This window comes from Echinops telfairi, unplaced genomic scaffold, assembly GCF_000313985.2.
Source record: "Echinops telfairi isolate 266 unplaced genomic scaffold, ASM31398v2 ScPeMD7_7469;HRSCAF=8507_1, whole genome shotgun sequence".
Classification (NCBI taxonomy): Eukaryota; Metazoa; Chordata; class Mammalia; order Afrosoricida; family Tenrecidae; genus Echinops; species Echinops telfairi.
In genome coordinates, this window is record NW_022111373.1 from 100728864 (window position 1) to 100748830 (window position 19967).

Genomic DNA, 19967 nt, shown 5'->3' on the forward strand with positions numbered 1-19967 from the left:
CTAACCATGTTTTTGTCTCCCACTATGTGACCCAATCTATTATTTTACAGCCGGTAATTTATTATTAAAATATCTCATTATGAGAAAGTATATGGCATTATAGATTCTGTGGTTTCATTTCAACTTTGCAAAAGACTAATTACATTGCTATATTTTGTGCAGGAAGTGCCACAGACAGATTCACGGTCTGTTTTTTCCTTTTAGATTATTAAGGTGAAAAACTTGCCTGCAAGCTAAAAAAAGAGTTGAAGATTTGAAAGAAGTCATATAAACTTTGGGTAAAAGTTCATGTTCTTAACACCACAGCAGTCATATTCTTCTTTGAAAAAGCCAGGTTTTATTTAATACATAAGTCAGAATGTTCATTTATTTTGACATAAACAGAAAATACTGATGAACATAAGAGAGAATTATACCCCCCAAAACAAAATACAATAAAATAAAATAATTACCTTTTACCTCAAATCAGTGTGCAGGATGAGCCCACAGATACAACATTCAGAACATTTTTATCACCTCAGCTGTTTCCAATTTTATTCGCTTCCTTGACTAAGACTTGATAACTTCTTTGAAAAATAGTTTTGATTTAGGCACTAATAAATTAAAAGAGGCAACAAAACCATGGTATTTTGTCCTTGAATGTAATCTAAATGTTTTCTTCTAAGGAGGTTATCTAATACAAGTCTCACAGACAAGCAGATAACCATTATTTTATTGATTGTAATGAGGCTTTTCCCAAGACAAATAAAAAAGTAATGCAACAAACTTTCTTTTTGGTTACACCAAGCAGAAAGGTTTATTGTGGAGAATATGACAGATGTTCTTTCAGTGCCAGAGCCATTGTTTACAATATTTTTCTCTTTGATAAAATGGATACAGTTCTTTATACTGTCCATTCATAATTTTACAATCTCACAGTAGTAATACATAGCACATGATCGTCTCCTGACAGGCTAATGTTTCCTAATCAGAAATGTCAAGTTGCTGTTGCATCCTGAGTAAGGACAGGGGCATCTCTGAATGAAATGCTGGAATCTCCCGCATGATCTTTGACATTGGTCTAGTGTGAAGAAGGACTGGGCTGGTGTCACTTCCAGTGACCTTGTTTACTTGAGTCCATATGATGTCAAACTCCAGGAGGTTCACCTTGTCAACTGATATGGAAATATTTGTTTTGTTCTAATTTAATCAACAATTCACTTGGGCAAAGGACATGTTTTAGTACTGTGGATGGAGTCTATTTGGGGAATGAGGATCCATGTATGTAAAGAGAAGCAGCTTTGTCACCCCTCTTTTTTATTTTTCAATTTCTCTCTCAAGGTGCAAGATGTCATGGGGTAGAAGATGGAAGACATCACCTGGCACAGGAGAGATGATGCTACAATCCGCTACAAAGACAGCTTCTATGTGGTTTCAGCCTGCTATTTGGCTACTAAGGGGAAGAGAAGCAACCCATTCACTTTTTCTCATCCACTTTTTTTACCATCTCTTCAAATATAAGGTGGAGGCTAAGAGAGTATCAACAAAAGATTGTTCAAGTGGACACTGGGTTTACATTTTGTGTTCTCTGGACAATTTCTTCTGCTTATATGGTCCTTATTATTTATAGGGAAATCAAACTAGGTCTAAATAAAACATTAAACATTCTCATTCTGTTGTAGAACTTCCAAAACTCCAGGTTAGTTCTTTCACTGAACAATTGGACTTAAAAGATGCTGGCATTAAATAATCTTAAAAAGTGAGAAAAAAACGTTTTGGTTTCTAGTTGATTGGGGTGACTTCCAGACTTTACCAGATAATTTAGGGATTTCAGAGGTTCAGCTCCCCAACAAGGGTTACCTACCACCACCCAACACCTAGCAAGAGGCACGGGGCACAGCATGGCCTTGCTTAGGAAGCTCCAAATCAAAAGAAAAGATTTCTCACTGTGCATCCACCAGAAAACAAACAAAGCGATCCTGGAAATTTCCGCTGGGGCTTGCAATCAGAGTCTGACTGGACCTAATACACTGAGGTGGATCCATCCCTGTCCACTAAGAAGTGACTATTTCGGAGCCAGGTGGAGAGGACAACAGGACGTAAGAGCTGACAGGCTGATATCCTGTAGGTGCCCTCCAGGTTGATATTGAAAGGTTGTGACTGAAACTTGTAAAGTTGAGATTACATTTTAATAAAATGAGAAAAGATACTGAATTGCTCTTCAAATGAAAACATTACTTTTGAACTTCGGGTATTTGAGCTACCCAGTAATGCTCCACAATATGGCTTTTCTTTGGGAAACTGCACCACTTAACCCTTTTTATAGGAGCCCTGGTGGTGCTGTCAGGTAAGTACTGAGTTGCTAACTGCAAAGCAGGCAGTTTATAGCCTCCAGCTGCTCTTCGGAAGAAACCTGGGGCTATCAGCTCCCTTAAGGAGCCTCATACAGGAGTTGCTGTGCGTCAGAATCACGTCAAGGGCAGAGGGTGTTTGCGGTTTAATGTATTTCAGAATCTCTACGTGGTGCAGTTACTCTCAGTTTCCAACTGGAAGGTAGCAGATTAGAGATTTAAGTCCAACCAGAGGCACCTTGGAAGAAAGTTCTGGTGATCTATTAAAAAAAAAAATCAGCCATTACTATTTAGAAATTTTGTTGCCCAAAGATGATTTTGGTGCTCACAAAAAGCTGGCTTAATATATTGCATTATTAAAGCTGGAGTTCAAGTTGGACCTTCCTCAATGTTGAGAAAATAAAGTCATTCCTTTGACTCTGTGCAAATCTGAAATTTTTACTGTCAGCCTTCATATATATTTTTTGCTTTCAATTTCTTCCTCCTCCTACAAGCTCATAACATCTTACTCATATTAAAGGAAGGTAATAAATAGAGAAATTTAAACTGAAGAATGAGAAACTATGTAGTATGGTATCTACTAGGTTTGATACAATCAGCATTTTCAGCATAATCTGGAAATGATTATATCATGTGTGCTTGTGTATATATATTCCATGTACATAAATAAATTAGTCTATTCATTTCTATATTTATTCACCTAATCTACCACTTGCTCAGTGGTGTGCTAAAGCTAACTCATCCTGGTTCTATAGACCTGACTGATACATTTTCAGAAATTTTGTGAGCTAGTCACCTTAGTAGCCTGATCAACGATGACACGAGTATTTTAAAAGACACTGAAATGAGCAAAGATACCATGAAGGACTCTTTTTCTTGCTGGCGAGCTGATTGTTAGCCACTTACCAATATAGTATACTAAGTTGGTCAATGAAGAGAGTATATACATACTTCATTTAGAATTAAAACAGTAATTATTTTAAAACTAGCAATGGTAAAGCAAAACAAAATTCTTAGGCAATTTAGTTGGTAAGCTCATAAATAGTCTTAAGGCCACCATTTTTCTTAATCCACATTTGAAAGTAAAATGATAGAGTTGGCTGTATGTCTTAGTCCTCAAATGCACTTTAGCATATTTGTACAAAGGTGATTTGGGACATCTGTTGACTTATTTCCTGATCTGAGTGTCTGCATATATGATTCTCAGATAATTGCAGAGCTGTGGGTTAAACCTGTATAAATTTATGAAAATTATAACTATATGAAAAGTGGCTAAATCAAACTTGTCCTGTCCTGTTGGTAGCTTTTGTGTGTTTTTCTTTTTTAATCAACTCCAATATTTGATGTTATTTTGTATCTCATTTGTGCATATGCGTGTGCACATACACATGCCAAACCCACGCATGTATGTATGAATCTCAGCAAATTATTAGAGACATAGAATATCTAGTCCCTTAAATAGTCTCCTTAATAATCAGGAGATATTTATATTAAAAATTGTGCCGGGCTTATAAGTAACTATTAGTACGGGCTGAACAATTCTCTCCTTGCTAAAATATTTGAAAAGTCCCTGGTTTCTATTTTCCTCTTTGGATTAGCAATGTCTTTAGTTCACTTGGTCTAAGTGAACACACCCTGGTTCAGTGAGTGTTTTGACCAGCTCTCATAGATGCCTAGTGAACACTTACTTTTATGCAATGTGCACAACTGATTGGGAGAGACCCTGAGTTGTGTTGGGCAAAGAAAGACCAGATGGAAAGAATAATTTCTGAATTTGGAGCTAGCTGGAATAAAGGAAATCCCCCAAAGTGGACATTTCTGAGCAACTGGCAGGCCAGCCGGAAGACACTACGTTGAGCCTTTCTTTGAATTACAGATGACCTTGATGCCACCCGGGGACATCACTTTGACCCTCTGGAGGTTAGGTATGGATACGGAAAGCCAGGAGGTGGGCTAGCTCTGAGTCCTCAGAGAATTCTGCAGAAATCAGTGTTTAAAAAAATCCAACCCACCATACCCATTTTCTCCCTGGAGTGGCTGTTTTGGTGTTTGCTTGTTTTGCGAGACCAAGATTTTCTGGATCATTGCAGCTTCTGCTTTGGGTGGTCAATCAGGTGGGGAGACAGCGTTGTTGCAGAAGTATCAGCAAACTTTACAGCAGTAGTTCATGCATACAGCTATTACATTCTTTCTTGGCTATTTTCTTAAGAAACTGGAGGAACCTAGAGCTTGTGCTACAGTAGAATCCAAGGCAGCATATTGATGACTTCAAGCACAAATAGGCACATACTTCTGGGGTTCTATTTACATATTGATACTCAAAAACACTGACGTCTTGGTAAAATTCCGTCTTGAAATAGAATACTTCTTTATAAAAATATGAAATGTGTTTGGAAAATTAAATAGCTTCTAGAAAAAAAGAAACACACCATCACAGCTTAGGGATCTCCGTGAACATGTACCAAGGAGCTGTGAAGACTCCTATCTGGGTCACATCCTGGGACCCGCCCACGTTCAAAAGCTGCTCAGCAAAAAACGACGTCAGCGTCTCAGCGGCACCTTTCTTCCATCCACGCAGCCGTTTCCCTTTCCGAAACCATTTCAGCAAACCCCCCATGCAATGCGGCCTTTCACGGCAGATTATTGTGAAGCCACGCAAAATAAAAACGGCGTCGATTGTGTTTTCAATATAAAAGCGTTTACAGTTCTAGAGCCCAGTATCAAAAGGAAGCGTGTTCTGTAACAGCTTAAATTAATCCACTCAGTGCACGTGTTTTTAAACAATGAGTCTTTCTTGATTTTCCATCCTCGCTAGGAGTTCAGCTCAACGTCATTGTTTTCTAAATACCTTGGGGAAATCCCAAGTACAGAACCCAACACAAAGATGCTGAAAGTATTCCGTGTCTTAGTTCTAACCTCAGTCCATATTGCTTGAGGATTTGACCACGGAAGGGTTTCTCATGTGAGCTGAGGAAGGGTTGTTTTTCAGGTAATTCCTCTCATGATATTTACAAATACTGTCATGTTAATTACAAAAATCTTCTTTTAATGCAGTTTTAAAATATTTCAATTGGCTATTTGATATATGAACATTTGTACAAGGTAGTAATCTTCTGAAAACATTGTAATTTTGCTTACATGCTAAAAAACTGAGTAAATCTTTAAAATTAGCTCATCATTTTATAAAATATATCTCTATGTTATTGCTTTTTTGAATCATGCTTGGTCTGTTATTTTCCAAGTGATTAATCCCTGATGGATTACAGAAAGTAATGTGACTATGTTTTCACGTTTATATTTCTTGTCACATATTTGAGGCAACCTGAGGAGAGATCATTGAAAAATTGTTGGTTTTGTCTCTTGTAAATTATTTCATTTTTCCATTTTCTTTTTCAGCGGCCTCTTGAAGAATCCAATCTGTTAAGAAAATATAAAGCATAACAGAGTTAATTATATAAATTTTGGTAGTAAATTCTAATCTACTTGGGTAATATTTAGTTCAATAGCATTTTGGTAATTCTGGGTATTTTTTTATAGGCCTAAGTAATAGGGAAGGTCAAGAAAATAACATTTAATGAATGGATATTTTACTTTTAACTTCTTTGTAAGCTATACCAGGTCTGCAAGTAAAAGATTAAGTAATTTTAAAATTTTAAAGTAATTTTAAGTGTCCTGGTACAATATTTTGGGAACTATCGCAACTGCAGTTAGCTGGTATTGATTCTATTTTGTCTTAATTTTGTTTTAAGGAGGTGGCAGAAACTCCCATCAAATAATAAATGGCCATAATTTGAGAAAATTAGAGCCGATAGGGAATCTGGCCTATACACCTGTCTCCAGGTGATGGAGAGATTTCTGGAGGCCCAGTTGAATGTTACATGCACCAGGACAAATGTCTACATTGACTTTACACAAAGAATCCCATTCAAAGACTCGGTATCATTTGGATATGAAAATGAAATCATTGAATATATTACAAATCTGTACATAGTAGCGACTGTGAGTCATAATTTATTATGATTTGTGACTTTGGGCATGTATTTATTTCATTCCCATGAAAGGAGCCTGGTGACATAATAGCTATATATTAGGCTGCTAACTGCAAGGTCAGCAGTTTGAAATTACCAGCTACTCTGAGGGAGAAAGACAGGGCTTTCCACCCCAATACAGAGTTACAGTCTTGGAAACTCCCAGGGGCAAGTTCTGCCCCATCCTACAGGGTTGCTATGAGTTGGCATCAACTCAATGGCAGAGTTTGGTTTGGTTTATACACAAAATGAAACAATAAAACCATGAGGGGGTGTTGTTAGAAGGGGTTTTGAAATTAGTTTAGCAAATATTTTTATCTGAAAGAAAAAAGAAATATTAGAAACTAAAAAAGAAGTGGGTTTTTTTCTCTTTTAATTCTGTGTATTTTTTTCCCACCTGGAGTCTAGGTTTACATAATTCTAGCAAAGACCATAATCGAAGCCTTTAAGAGTATGGTAACTCCCTATCATTCGGTCATTACACTCTGGTGAATTACGTGAGGAGATTACATTGAAGATAATAACGATTTAACAATTGAAGGCTCAGAAGGAGAGGTAGACAAAGGTACGTAGACTTAGATTCGAAAAGGTTGACTTTCCTCAGGCCAGCTCTAGTTGGTGGGGGGTGAGGAAAAAGTTTGGGCGTCCTCCGGTGCCAAGAGGACAAATGGACATGAGAACCGTCATCGGCTTGTCTTCCCCAGAATGTCAGTTCTCCTACATGTCTCAGAGGTTTCTCTGAGCTAACTGGAAAAGTCCCAGATTCACAACGAGACCTCTTTAACTTGTGCCTACCTGTCCTGAACCTAAAATAAATCAGCCACAACTTTCCCACAGCCACCTGGTGATGCAGATGGCTCCTTTCTTTCCTGCCCCACCCAGGATCCGACCTCACCGAAATATTTTGCTTCTTTTCCACTTTCCTTGTCTTCACATATTAAATGCTCTATTTAAAAACTGGATTTCTGTTATCTACATTGGTCAACCCACTCCACTCTATTAACATCGAGATCTTAAGGGAAGTTGGGTGATTGGAGTGTATATTGAAGCATGTTGAAAGAATGAATTCATATTAATAAAGGACCCTAAAAAGGAAAGTGCTATTCCCCGCCTCATGGTGCCATTGTGGCATAGTGGTTATGTGTTGCACTGCTAACTACAAGGTCAGAAGTTTGAAAACATCAGACACTCTTCGAGGGGCGGGGAGGCCTTCTACGCCGATAAAGAATTACAGTCTCAGAAACCCACAGGAGCAGCTCTGCCCCATCCTACAGAGTTGCTTTGAGTCAGCATAGACATGATGGCTGGGAGATTCCCTTCCTGCCCCTCCCCATTTCCTTTGGACAGACATATTTGATGAGAAATAAACTTTCCTGATGACATGGTGGATTAAATTAGGAGAGAGGAACTTTCTGGCATCCCAGGATTCCTTAAGTGGATGAAGCTACACTGGTAACATTGGCAGAGGGGCTTCTCACTCAATATTGCAATAAAGTGGTACCAAGTTTCCGACATGCTTCATTACCCATTCGAACATGTGTTTTCTACAGGGTTTCCAGCCTCAATCACTAAGCATGTTCATCCCTCAGCTACTAAACCTTCATTAAGCTTTAAGTTCTATCAAGTGTTTTATGAAGAGGAGCCCTGGTGGAAGCATGTTAGCTTGGCTGCGATAACCGAAAGGTCCATGGTTTGAACCCACCCGTTGTCTTCAGCCCTGGAAACCTTACAAGGCAAATTTGACTCTGTCCTAAAGCATCAACTGATTGAATGGGGAAGGGTCTGGTGTTTGGGGATCTTCTGAGAAGAAAACTACAAAGGCTGTGCTTTGTGAAAGCAGATCAGCGCTCCAAAGGAAGTCTCTGGCCTGGCCTTCCGTGGAGCTGAGCCTCTGCATAGGGACGTGACATGAACTCCAAAGGGGCAGAGTTTAAAAAATGGGAAAAGAAGGGAGAGCCTGGGGAGTCTGCTTCAAACCTAATTAGTATATGAAGGTGCCTAAAGATGAGCACAATTCACCTGTCTACCGCAGGCTGAATGCCCCTTTCAGAGAGAGCCCAGCAGAGCTGTAGAGCAGGTGTGTGGGTAAGTTTTTCAGTACAACTGACCTGCTGAAAGTCTAACCAGGGACTTTCATTATAAAATCAAATATTTTGTATAGTTCAGAGAGTCCTTGGCTCTCTTGAACAAAGCCCAGTTCTCATAAGTCCCTGGCAAAGAGCTCATTCACATAACCTGCAGCCGTGGGCTACACTGGCATTCACAGGTAGCTCATTGCTTGAATCCAGTCATTTATTAGCTGTCCGTCTTGGAAGAGATATTTAATTTCTCCTTATTGTTATATCTGTACGTGTAAATATGGTTGAAGGACTCAGGTGGAAAGACAGTAGTTAGGATCAGAGTGAATGAAAACGAGAGGGAATATAAACTCCATGTTTTCATGAACTTGTTGGAGCCCCTCATAAAGGGAAGCGTTCATGGAGTGAATGCCGAAGTAAAATGACACGGGTCCAGATCCTTGCTCTGAACTTTACTCGCCATAAGAAACCCAACACACGGCCATCAGGTCCCTCCTAACTCAGAGCGGCCCTGTAGGATAGACTGGAATTGCTCAATGCAGTTCCCGAGGCTGACCAAGTGCTTAACACGGTTCCGGAACCAAGGAAGCGCTCCGCGTGGTCGCTCCCTTGCTTCCTTCTACCTTGGAATCTGAGTACAGGTGGCTATCTCTCCCGTGGACGTAACTGGACTAAACACCGATTGATCAGGTCGGTCCAAACATTGATTTCATAACCTTGTTTGGAGCCTAGGAAGGAGAGGGCAGACTCCATAATGATGTACCAACATACTTCCTGGATGGAAGATGTAGATTTGTTCTTTATCAGACTGACTTTGAAGACCGTTGAGTCATTTCTGACGCATGGTGACCTCTAGGACGTGTTAGGATCGCCCCAGGGGCTTCCCGAGGCTGTAACTCCTTATGGAAGTAGAAAGCCTCTTCTTTCTCCCTGGTGTTTTCAAATCTTAACCTTGTGATGAGCAGCTCAATGCTTACTATGCCACTAGAGGGCTCCCCCTTTTTTTCCCGACTAGTGCCCCCCCCCCCCCATTAAAAAAATTACTAACGTGTTGTATTTGTTTGTTTCTAAGAAAGGTAAGAAGTCAGGCTTTGTTTCTGTTTGTTTTTTAAGTGCCACCATGGAGTCGGATCCAACCACAGAAAACCTGTGCTCAGCAGAGCCAAACAGCGCCTAGTCTTGAGACACCCTTACCATCATTCCTGTGCCCGAGCCCAGGCACTGCCAATCCACCTCATTGTGGGCCTTTCCCTCTTTTCGTCGCCCCTCTACTTTACCGGGCGGAGCTATCCAAAAATCAACTCTGCAATCTTCTATTGTCGGGAATGTGCTAAAGCAATAGAGGTAAGTTCAGTGCTAGAATGAAAACCCCCTTTGGAAAGCAGGACCACTCCCTCAGAGGTACGCAGATGAAGCTTGAAAATGGCCTGTAGCACAACTTGATGCCAAAAAAACGAGCCTTGGGCACCACAGTGTGGCAAAGCCAGGTATTACAGAGAAAACGGTGGCGGCCAATGAATGAATCCAGGATCCTGTGTGGAGACTTCACTGCAGCAAAATGGTGGATTCTAGCTACTGCACTAAATACCACTAATCGGAACCTTAATCAGGGTTTTCCCATCTTTTCCTCAGAAAATGCCACCCAAACAGGAAGTTGAATCCTATAGCAGAGTTAGAAAGGGAAGACACAGACAGGCTGTTGTGGGAGGAACATTGCTATCTAAATGATTTGATTCAGAGGCAAGCCTGTCGCTCAGGTATGCCCCAAATAGGGAGCCACAATCTCCATCTGAAACATAGGTTAGCTATTTAATAAAGCAACAGCCAAAATAATGCAGAAAATGTAGATAATATGCTAGAATAAATGCCAACTTGATGTTTAATTGGGAAGACATTCATCTGTTAAAAAAAAACTTTTACTCCCTATTACATTTATCCAAAAAGTGATTATCTCTGTTCTGTGGACATTGAAAATGACTCAGTCAAGAGTTATAAAAACTCACATACCTCTAGCAAAATAGCCACATAAAAACCCAGGTTCACCCCAGAGAATATATAGTTACTTAATTTGACAAATTGATTTGATATAGGACTTGCAAATTATAAATTCTTCTTTATATGAACTAACTAGTAACCTCTTCGCACCCTACTCCCAAAGGGCATAGTTATTGCAGTCAAGGTGATATGTTTGTATAATTGTTCGCATTTAATTTTTAAGCTACACAAATTCAGTTTTTTAAAGGTATGTTGTTAAGGCAAAACTTATTTTAACCATAAATCAACTGATCATATGCCCATCCATTCACATAGGCATCCATTATTTTCTTTGTCTCCAAGATATATTGTTCATACTTTTCTACTTATGAAAGTAACACACAATTATAGAAAAATTTCACACATTACAGACACGCAGAAGTGCTCTCTACTCCTAACCTTTTGTCATACATGAAGTCCCTCATATACATGCATTGTTTTCTTTTCTTTCTACAAAAAGGGATGCTTGAAGTATATATTTTTTTCTTTCCTTTGCATTCTTGTCATTATATCTTGTGTCATTCTGGTCATCATTTCTATTTCAATTAGGGTAGCAATACAATGTTGTATCCCACAGCATGGGTGCATCATAATTTACTTCAATTTGTTATTGATTGCAATAGAAAGTCAAAGGAACATTGGTGCTTACCTTCCACAGGGCTAATATGAGCAGCATTAGCAGTAATAATCCAGCAAATGCACTCAACAGGATAACCCATAATGGCACTCTGCCTGGTAGAGCATCTTTGGAAATCTGGATAGCAAGCTGGAAATTAGGAAGCAACATTGTTAATGTTAATAAACATCTATTAGCTCTCCTAGGACACTGAGTTCTAGTAGGCTCTAATTTTCCACCAAAAAGTGCACTTAATCTCATTACTCCATACAGGGAAAACATTGCGTTTACATTTTAAAATGTGCTCTGTCCATTCTCAACCTCTCACCATGTCAAATTTACTATGAGTGGAAATGTTTATCAGCTTATCCTTCAGAGATTTAGACATGCAGGGCAAAATGTTAATCAATCACCATGTTCCAGGGTAGGGGCGAATTTCTGCTTAAAACACCAAGAGAACCCCAAATCATACGTGGTTTAAAGATATCATTAATACACTTTACCACATGATACAAATAGGGTTAGGAGGCCACACGTTAAGACTAGGGTGGAAGTCACAGGTCGCATTGACATGAAAACTTGAGTGGATCTCCTAATTCTAATGTGCTTTCATCTTTATGCTTTTCAAATGGAGGTACAATTTCATATAGCACAATGTACAGATTTCAAGCGTACAGAGAAGTGATAGTTGCTTCTAAGGCTCTCTGGTAGCATTGTGGGGAAGGTGTTGAGGTGCTAACTGCTAGGGCATCGGTGTGAACCCATGAGCGGCTCCGTGGGAGAAAGATGAAGCTGTCTGCTCCTGTAAACACAGACGTACACACTGTCTCAGAACCCCTACAGCCACCACTCTGCATGGGAGTCAACTTGATGACAGTGGGTTTGAGGGGGCTTGGGGTCGCTGACACTCTGGTTAAGAAGTTGGACTGTTAATTACAAGCTAGCAGTTCAAACCCGTCGGCTTTCTGTGGGAAAAGGATGAGCCTGTCCGTTCTCCTGAGGATTGACCACCTCAGAAACCTACGTAGGGTCTCTGTGAGTTAAGATGGGCTTGATGACAGTAAGTAATGTTCTTCATCTTACACCACCTGCGTCAGTTGACTGCTTTTAGTCAGCAGCTAACGTCAGGTCAACTGAAATGAAATGGTGACGTGGATAGTTCATTGTGCTTCTGCTCCTTAGAGACTTTTATTATGGAACTCAATCCTCAATAAAACTTTATGCTCTGGATTGTGATAAGAGTTGTGTGAGCCCCCAATAAAATGATTTTTAAAAAGATAACAATTTTAATAGATTAAAAACACAATGAATACACTTAAAAAACCAAAACTTTCTGTTCTGTGTCCCTTCTTTCAGGTTCTTGAGAAAACTAATCAGGTGGGAGCTCGATGCCTAACAATGGCTTCAGCTTCTGCATTTGGATTAACAGGGACCATCTCAACCTCCTGTTCTCTGGGGAAGATCAAGGATAAAAAAAGAAAACTAACAGGGCAGATAGATGAACATAATGGATACCAATCCGAACTTCTCAAATCATCCCAGATAAGTCACTACTGAAACCACAAGCAGCGCAGATGTTAAAGTGATTGGCTACTAATCAATAGGCTGGAGGTTTGATCCCACCCAGAGGCACCTAAAAGGAAATGGCTGCCATCTACCTCAAAACCATGAGTCATTGACCACCGTGTAGAGTACAGTCTACTCCTACACACATAGGATCACCATGAATCAGAGTTGACTCAACAGGAAGTCGCCTTTAGGTCACTGCTGATGCACACATCACTAATACAGTTCTGGCAACACTGTCACTAGGTGCAGAAAGGGACGTTTGAAGACAGAGTTTAAACACATCCGATTTACTTAACTAAGGCTGCTATCACAGAAAGACCTTACACAGATGGCTTACACAAGCTGAACTTTAGTTTCTGACAGTTAGGAGGCCAGATTTCCAAATCAGGGTGCCAGGTCTAGGCAAGGAGAGTCTACTTCCGTTGGCTCTTGGAGACAGGTCCTTCTCACTTGGAGCATCTGCTCCTGGGTGATCTGCCTGGGACTTAGCATCTCTCTCCCCCATCTCTCTCCTGCTCCCCGGTTTAATCCCTTTTATATCTCCCAAAGCAAAGACTCAAAATATGTCCCACAATAATCCTGCCTCATAAACATAACAATCTATTCTCAGATCAGATGATAACCACAGGCGTAGAGGTTAGGGTTTAGAAGATCTACATTTGGGGGGCAGCTGGGGGAGACAGGACATAAGTGAAACCCTACCAAGATCTACAGCCTTCCTCTGAACTTTCAGATACAGAAACGAAAATGTGGATCTGATCAGCAGCCCAAGACTACAAAGACTACAAAGATTACAAAGCGATCACTTCTAGCAACTATTCACTTGGGTACGGTTTTCTTTTCAGATGAAAAATACAGTAGGTATCTCCATAGGGGGATTTAAAAATAAGATTTAGGGAGAATAAAGCTAATGATCAAGTTAAGTTAATTACGACTAATATTTAAGAATCAAATGATATTTAATAATCAAATATATTCTTTACAAGATGGAACATACCTTGTAAGAACAAGGAGCAGTTTGGATTTTCTTGTGGGAGACAACTCTACATTTTCAGACTAAGTACTCACCATACATAAACATTATATACATATGTATGTTATTTTACAGTATATACTATAGGAAGTCATTGGCATGGTAATAATCTGAAATATGCAATTTAAAAGGACATCTGATAGTTAGGGTGCTTCCAGGTAGAACTTTTTTACTTATTCAGTGCTGTGTTGCTACATAGGATATTTGAGGCCTAGTGGTATAGTGGGTTATGCATTGGACTGCTAACTGCAAGACCAGCAGTTCAAAACCATCAACTGCTCCATAGGAGAAAGAGGAGGCTTTCTGTTCCTATAAAGCATTATAGCCTCAGAAACCCATGTGGGCAGTTGTACTCTGCCCCATAGGATTGCTATGAGTCTGAATCCACTTGATGGCAGTGAGTTTGTTTGGTAGATAAGGAGAATATTACTGAAGTCCTGAATTTACCGCAGTGCTTTTATTATATTTTATAAACGAACAAGAATAAAAAACACATACCACTTTATTTTGACCAAGTACTCAAGCTTAAATTTGTATTCCCTTTCACTGCCCTTGAGTCAACGCTGACTCGAAACCCCTGTGGGTGTCCGAGACTGTTTACAGAAGTAGAAAGCCCAGTCTTTCTCCCAAGGAGCTGCTGGTGGTTTCAAACTGCTGGCCGTGCGGATCACACTCCAACACATATCTATGACACCACCAGGACTCCTACATTTGTATTAGGGAATAGCATTTCATTTTTGTTTCATATTTCCTAATGGCTAAATGAAGAATGCTGCTGACTTTCTGCATAGCATAAAACCACTTCCTCTAAAGGAAATGAAGTTCGTGTCTGCTCTTCAGGTGTCAACTGCATTCCACAATGTCACCTTTTAAGGAGGAAAATGACACGTGCATCATTTATTATCAAGGTGAAAGTAAAAGTACCAGTTGACTGTGGTAGTTAGAAGCGATAGAGCCAAGCATGGCATGCTCATTGTAAATATCCTGGCTTTTCCTATTTCTTTTTTTTTTTTTTGCTTTCATTATATTAATTATTGTTTATTTCTCTACAGAAGTAACATAATTCTATATATCAACAAGTTACTAAATTATGAGATTTTAAGTAAAAATAATGTGCCATTACAAAAAGGTTCAAAATAATTACACTTATTCATTTTGAAATTATTTATCAATTTAATACTTGTTTTTCAGGATTTCCTATTTCTTACAGGAAAGAATTCGATTGAAATCCTACTTCAAGATAATGAAGCTTAATCTGAATTAAGAAGTGTCTATCATGTATTGAGAGTTGGCCTAGTCACTTTAGGATCTATAAGCAATTATAAAACCTTATGTCACAAACATCCAGAATGAAATGTGTAATGTTTTCAAAAGTTAGCATTGCACTTACCTCTCTCTTTTTATTGCTACTACTTAAAACCAGCGATGCGTTTTCACTCTGAAGTTCCGCCTTAACAGTAAGGTTTAAGCTGGAAAAATGTGCCTGAAAAGCAAACAAATTTTGTTTTGTTTTGTTTTGAATGCCATGTTACTCACAAAACCCCTCAAGGCCTGACACGGGGCTCACAATGATTGTGAAGATGACCGGAGGGCTCACAGGGTTGCTGTGAGTCAGAAATGACTTGTCTGCACTTAACAGTAGGAACCCCCACCACCACCACTGTATGACAGCTTGCCAGGCTTGAATAGTACCGTTTTTGAAGCTAGACCTTTTCTGAGATTAAATCTATCAGTTTTCCCAGACAAAACTAGTGGTATCAAATTACTTCCATTCTTCTCATATGCTGAAAAACCCACATATTCAGATTTACCCTTCGGGGAAAAACAAGCATCAAAACCTCTTTGCCTGCCTCCTTGGGTAGTTACATTCTGGTAATGAGATTTGTGCAGGTACTTATTTGGGACTTATCACATTATTAATAGTCAACAATTCCTGGCTTACAGAATAGCCACTTAATAAGATCAAGTCTAAAAATGGAAATGTCATATGATCAACTAAATACTCCCCCAAGAGGAAAACAAACAATACAAAATACAATGGACTAAGTTTGAAAAGAGCTCATTTCCATACAGATTTGAATATACTGTGGGTTATATATATAATAAAATCCTGACATAATACAATTAATTCATATATATGGGATAAGAGTCTGGTACAATACAATAAATCCATAAGATATGCAGGCTCTATCCTTTGTTCATGGAGTCAAAGATTTGCACTCTATAAAATTCACTGCCTCTAACCTTACTTGAGTTCCAAACCATGAAGGTAAGTATACGTTTTGGTACTAAAGCAGTATTTGTTTCTTAGAGTATAAGTACAAAGTAATACTGTAACACAGTATTACTGACAAGCAGTCCTGGTAAAGGTACATATCTGTAAAGGAGACCCTGGAGATAACTTACTAAAGATAAGAAAAATGTATCCACATAGCTGCTGGAGTAGAGCAGGGTCTTGGATCCCACCATCCTGCTTTCCCGTCTTGTGTTCTTTCTGAACACATGCTGCTTTGCATACACCAGAGTACGGATAGTTTCTGATTTGATGCAGTATTTGCATAGAACAATGCAATCACTTACTTTGATAAAGGTTGGTTTCCATAAGATAAGTGACACATTCACACGGCTCTCATCAGAAGGAATCAAGTTGCATGTGATTGTAGCAAGTTTACACGTACTGCAGTCCTGTTTAAATGTTCAGAGGTACATATTGGTTTTCTTGCTATTTGATCAAATGGACTATATTAAATATTCAACATAACTATTTCTAAGTCTATATTGAAGGTATTCACAAGAAAGACTGAGAAAAATCAGCGTTTTCTGAATTTACCAGAATCGTGCCTCGTTTGAGATCTTCAGATTTGGAGATAATAATTTTCTTTCCAGAGTTGACTCCCAGAGGATCCTGAAGGCTACTAGGACTGCAGTGTACATTCTAAGAAGTGAAAATATTTCTCTCATTAGATAGTGCCAGAAGAAAAAATGGTTTTGTTCAACATGTAAAATCTGCAAATGACAGTCATCACCACATATTAAATATTAAAATCTGGAGTGTGCAGTATGGAGGGGTCTTTTATGCACCAGGAGATATTAAAATGTTGTGTTTATGAGATGGTTGATTCTTGGACTGTTTCTCTAAATTTAATCTAACACAACTTCTTCCAGGATTCTCCACATGCTCAATATAAGGTAGTCAGACTACCAGCACATCAAGTATAGGAAAAGAGCAGTTTTGTCATCTTTTTGGGTGTTCATAAACCTAATGTCTTTGGATTAGAGAGAAATGCTAAGAGGTGTATTTTTTCATTATCCTTAGGAAAATAACAGATAATATTTATATAATTATAAGCTAACTAACACTGATCTTATTTCTTGATTTCAGAGGATGGCACTCTTTGAAATGATGATCAAATGATGTAACCATCCTTGCTTTAATTTAGTACTTGATGTGCTTTTTAATGCTTCAGAAGACTAGACAACAAAGATTTACTACCATACAGACTCATTTGATGCTTTATGTGAATAAATAATATTGTAATCTCTTATTTTTGGCAGGGGAGGTCCTTGACATGCTTTGAGTTCAGAAGTATGTAAGAATGGTCTCTGTGATTATGTTAAAGCATTTCTTTTCTGCGGGGGTAGATGATTGGAACAGGTAGAGCACAGAATGAAGAAAGTGTTGAAAGATAGAATAACATTCTTATGAACTTCTGGGTATCTGCTGCAGAACAGTACTTATTTAGGAGCTATGCACAAGCTATGGTGCAATAAGTGAATGAACAAAACATTGTTTCTCTAACACAGATTGTGAACTGGTGGGTAAAGTAATGGGTCTTCTCAGTTAATATTTATATGAGGTCTTCACTTTGATCATCACTCTAACATCCATACCAGAGGGCACATACAGTAATTAAAATGGTTTAAACTATTTCTCAAGGCTTGGCCAAGATGGCAACCAGATAGTAGCTCACACCTGGATCTCCATGGAGATCAGTGAGTGGGGAGATCTGGGGGCCAAGTAGAGGTATCAAGTCTGTCTTTCAATTCCCAAGACAGCTCAGAGCACTTCTTTGAACCAGATGCTGACTTCGACTCCATTACCTGCACTCCCTGCAAACACCCATGGTCTCAGGCCTACCAGCTGCCTCTTTCACAGTGCTCAGTGTGCCTGCTCTGTCTCAACCGGTGCCACAGGGCAGCCAGGTGTATGGTACAGGTTTCTGCCCTGCCTCGGTGCTTAGCCAGAGCTGTAGCCAGACACCCCCACACCCAGAGGTCTCCTCCCCATCTCGGCACTCCCCACAGACCCACTAACCAGACCCCGTGCTCCGCCCCCACACTCAAAGAGGTTTCCAGCCTGCTGTGATGCTCCAAGCCTGTCAGGTGTCGGATACAAGTCTGGCAGAAGCTTCTGCAGCTGCAGCATAGGAACCCAAGCCTTTGGGGCTTTCCTACTGCATTCTCCCTTTTTCCTACTCAATCTTCCTCCCACCCCGACTGTGCTCTAGCAGTGGATCTGCATACTAACAAAAGTAGCGGACCCTCCCTCCCACCGCCTACCTGTGATAAGTGCCCCTAGCCTGGAAAAGATCACCCAATCCCCAACCCATTGCGAAATATGCTCCACTATGCTTGGGCCAACACTTTCCATTAGACCGCAGCATGCACAGCTGCAAACAGCCACTAAAGAGACCTGAGGGTGCCTGGAGCACAAAACATAGGCCAAGGCAAGAGGGAAAGAGCAAGAAAAAGGTGAAAAATAACCCCACAAGGGAGTTGGCTAGAGGCATCCTACAGAAACACCAACATCAACCTCCCAAAGATAAAGCCCAGGGCTCTAAGACACCCGGGAAAATGGCACCTAGTTCCAAGTTGACCAAAACACAACAAGCTACTTCTACAGCGTCAACAAGAAAAGAGAAACAAAATCCAATGTCAGAGGACCACTGGAACTAACTGCAGTCATAGAAAAGGTGGATGTTGACCTCCCACAGAAAGAAATCTTCAGAATGCTGCTTATAGTCATACAGGACATGAAGGAAGCATTAACGAAAAAGCACACAGACAACTGATCTTCAATAAGGGCCTCCAAAATATCAGATGGGAAGCGGATGCCCTCTTCAATAGGTGGTGCTTGAAAAAATGGATACATATCTGCAGAAAAATGAAGCAAGACCCTTACTTCGCTCCATGCACAAGAATAAACTCAAGGCGGATCACAGACCTAGAGTTAAAACCCCAAACTATTAGGACTATCAATGAAGGAATTGAAACAAATTTGAGAATTTGACTCAGGGAATACATAGGCTATCAGAAATAGGGAAGGACACAAACAGAGAGGAGGCACAAATTGACAAGTAGGATATACTAAAGATAAAACACTGTATACATCAAAAAAATTTGCCAAGGGAGTAATAAGAGAGACCATAGACTGGGAAAACATCTTTAGCAATGACACATTAGACAAAGGGCTTATTACTAAAATCTACAATACTCTGCTAACTTACAATAAGGGAAAAAAACCAACTTCCACTGAGGAGGTGAGCAAAGGACCTGAATAGAAGTTTCTCAAGGGCAGAAATCCAAATGGCCAATAAACTTATGAGAAACATTCCAGATCCCTACCCATAAGAGAAATGCAAATTAAAACAATTATCAGACACCACTGAACACCCTCAAAGAAAGCCCAATTCAAAAAATCAGAAAGTAGCAAGTGTTGGAGGGGCTGTGATGAGATAGGAACTCTCATCCACTGCTGGTGGACCTGTAGGTATGTACAGCCACTATGGAAACTGATTTGCCGATATCTAAAACAGATGGAAATTGAGCTACCATACGATCCAGCTATCCCCCTACTGGACATATACCTAGAAGAGACAAGAAACAAACCATGGCTAGGCATCTGTGCTCCAATGTTCATTGCGGTGCAGTCCACAATTGCAAGGAGTTGGAAACAACCCAAATTTCCATCAACAGATGAATGGATTAAAAAACTGTGGTACATACATACAATGGAGTACTATGCAACCCTACAAGCAGTGATGAACACATGAAGCACATGGTCCCAAGAGAAGAACTGGAGGCAATTATGCTAGGCAAAGTAAGCCAAGCACAAAAGGACAAGTACAACATGAGTCTGCTGAGGTAAGCTCAAAAAATCCAAAAGGGGCATAGGAAAGAAGCTACCGCATATATTCTTGGGGTGAGGTCCAGGTAATAAGGCAGGGGCCAGACTAAACCCAGGGATATATATGGTAGCCAACTAAAATGGAGGGGGGG

The 19967-nt window shown here is 39.8% G+C and overlaps 1 protein-coding gene across 1 annotated transcript in view; it reads right to left on the reverse strand.

The window, feature by feature from the left end:
- Positions 1-314: 314 nt before the first annotated feature.
- ITGA1 (integrin subunit alpha 1) overlaps positions 315-19967 on the reverse strand; it is a 140596-nt gene continuing 120943 nt past the window's right edge. Inside the window, exons 23-27 of the mRNA XM_045285243.1 lie at positions 16519-16623; positions 16269-16373; positions 15079-15171; positions 11120-11236; positions 315-5747 (exon numbers count right to left, since the gene is read on the reverse strand). Coding sequence (XP_045141178.1) covers positions 5703-5747; positions 11120-11236; positions 15079-15171; positions 16269-16373; positions 16519-16623 — 465 coding nt within the window. The 3' untranslated portion in view covers positions 315-5702. The remainder of the gene's footprint in view (positions 5748-11119; positions 11237-15078; positions 15172-16268; positions 16374-16518; positions 16624-19967) is intronic.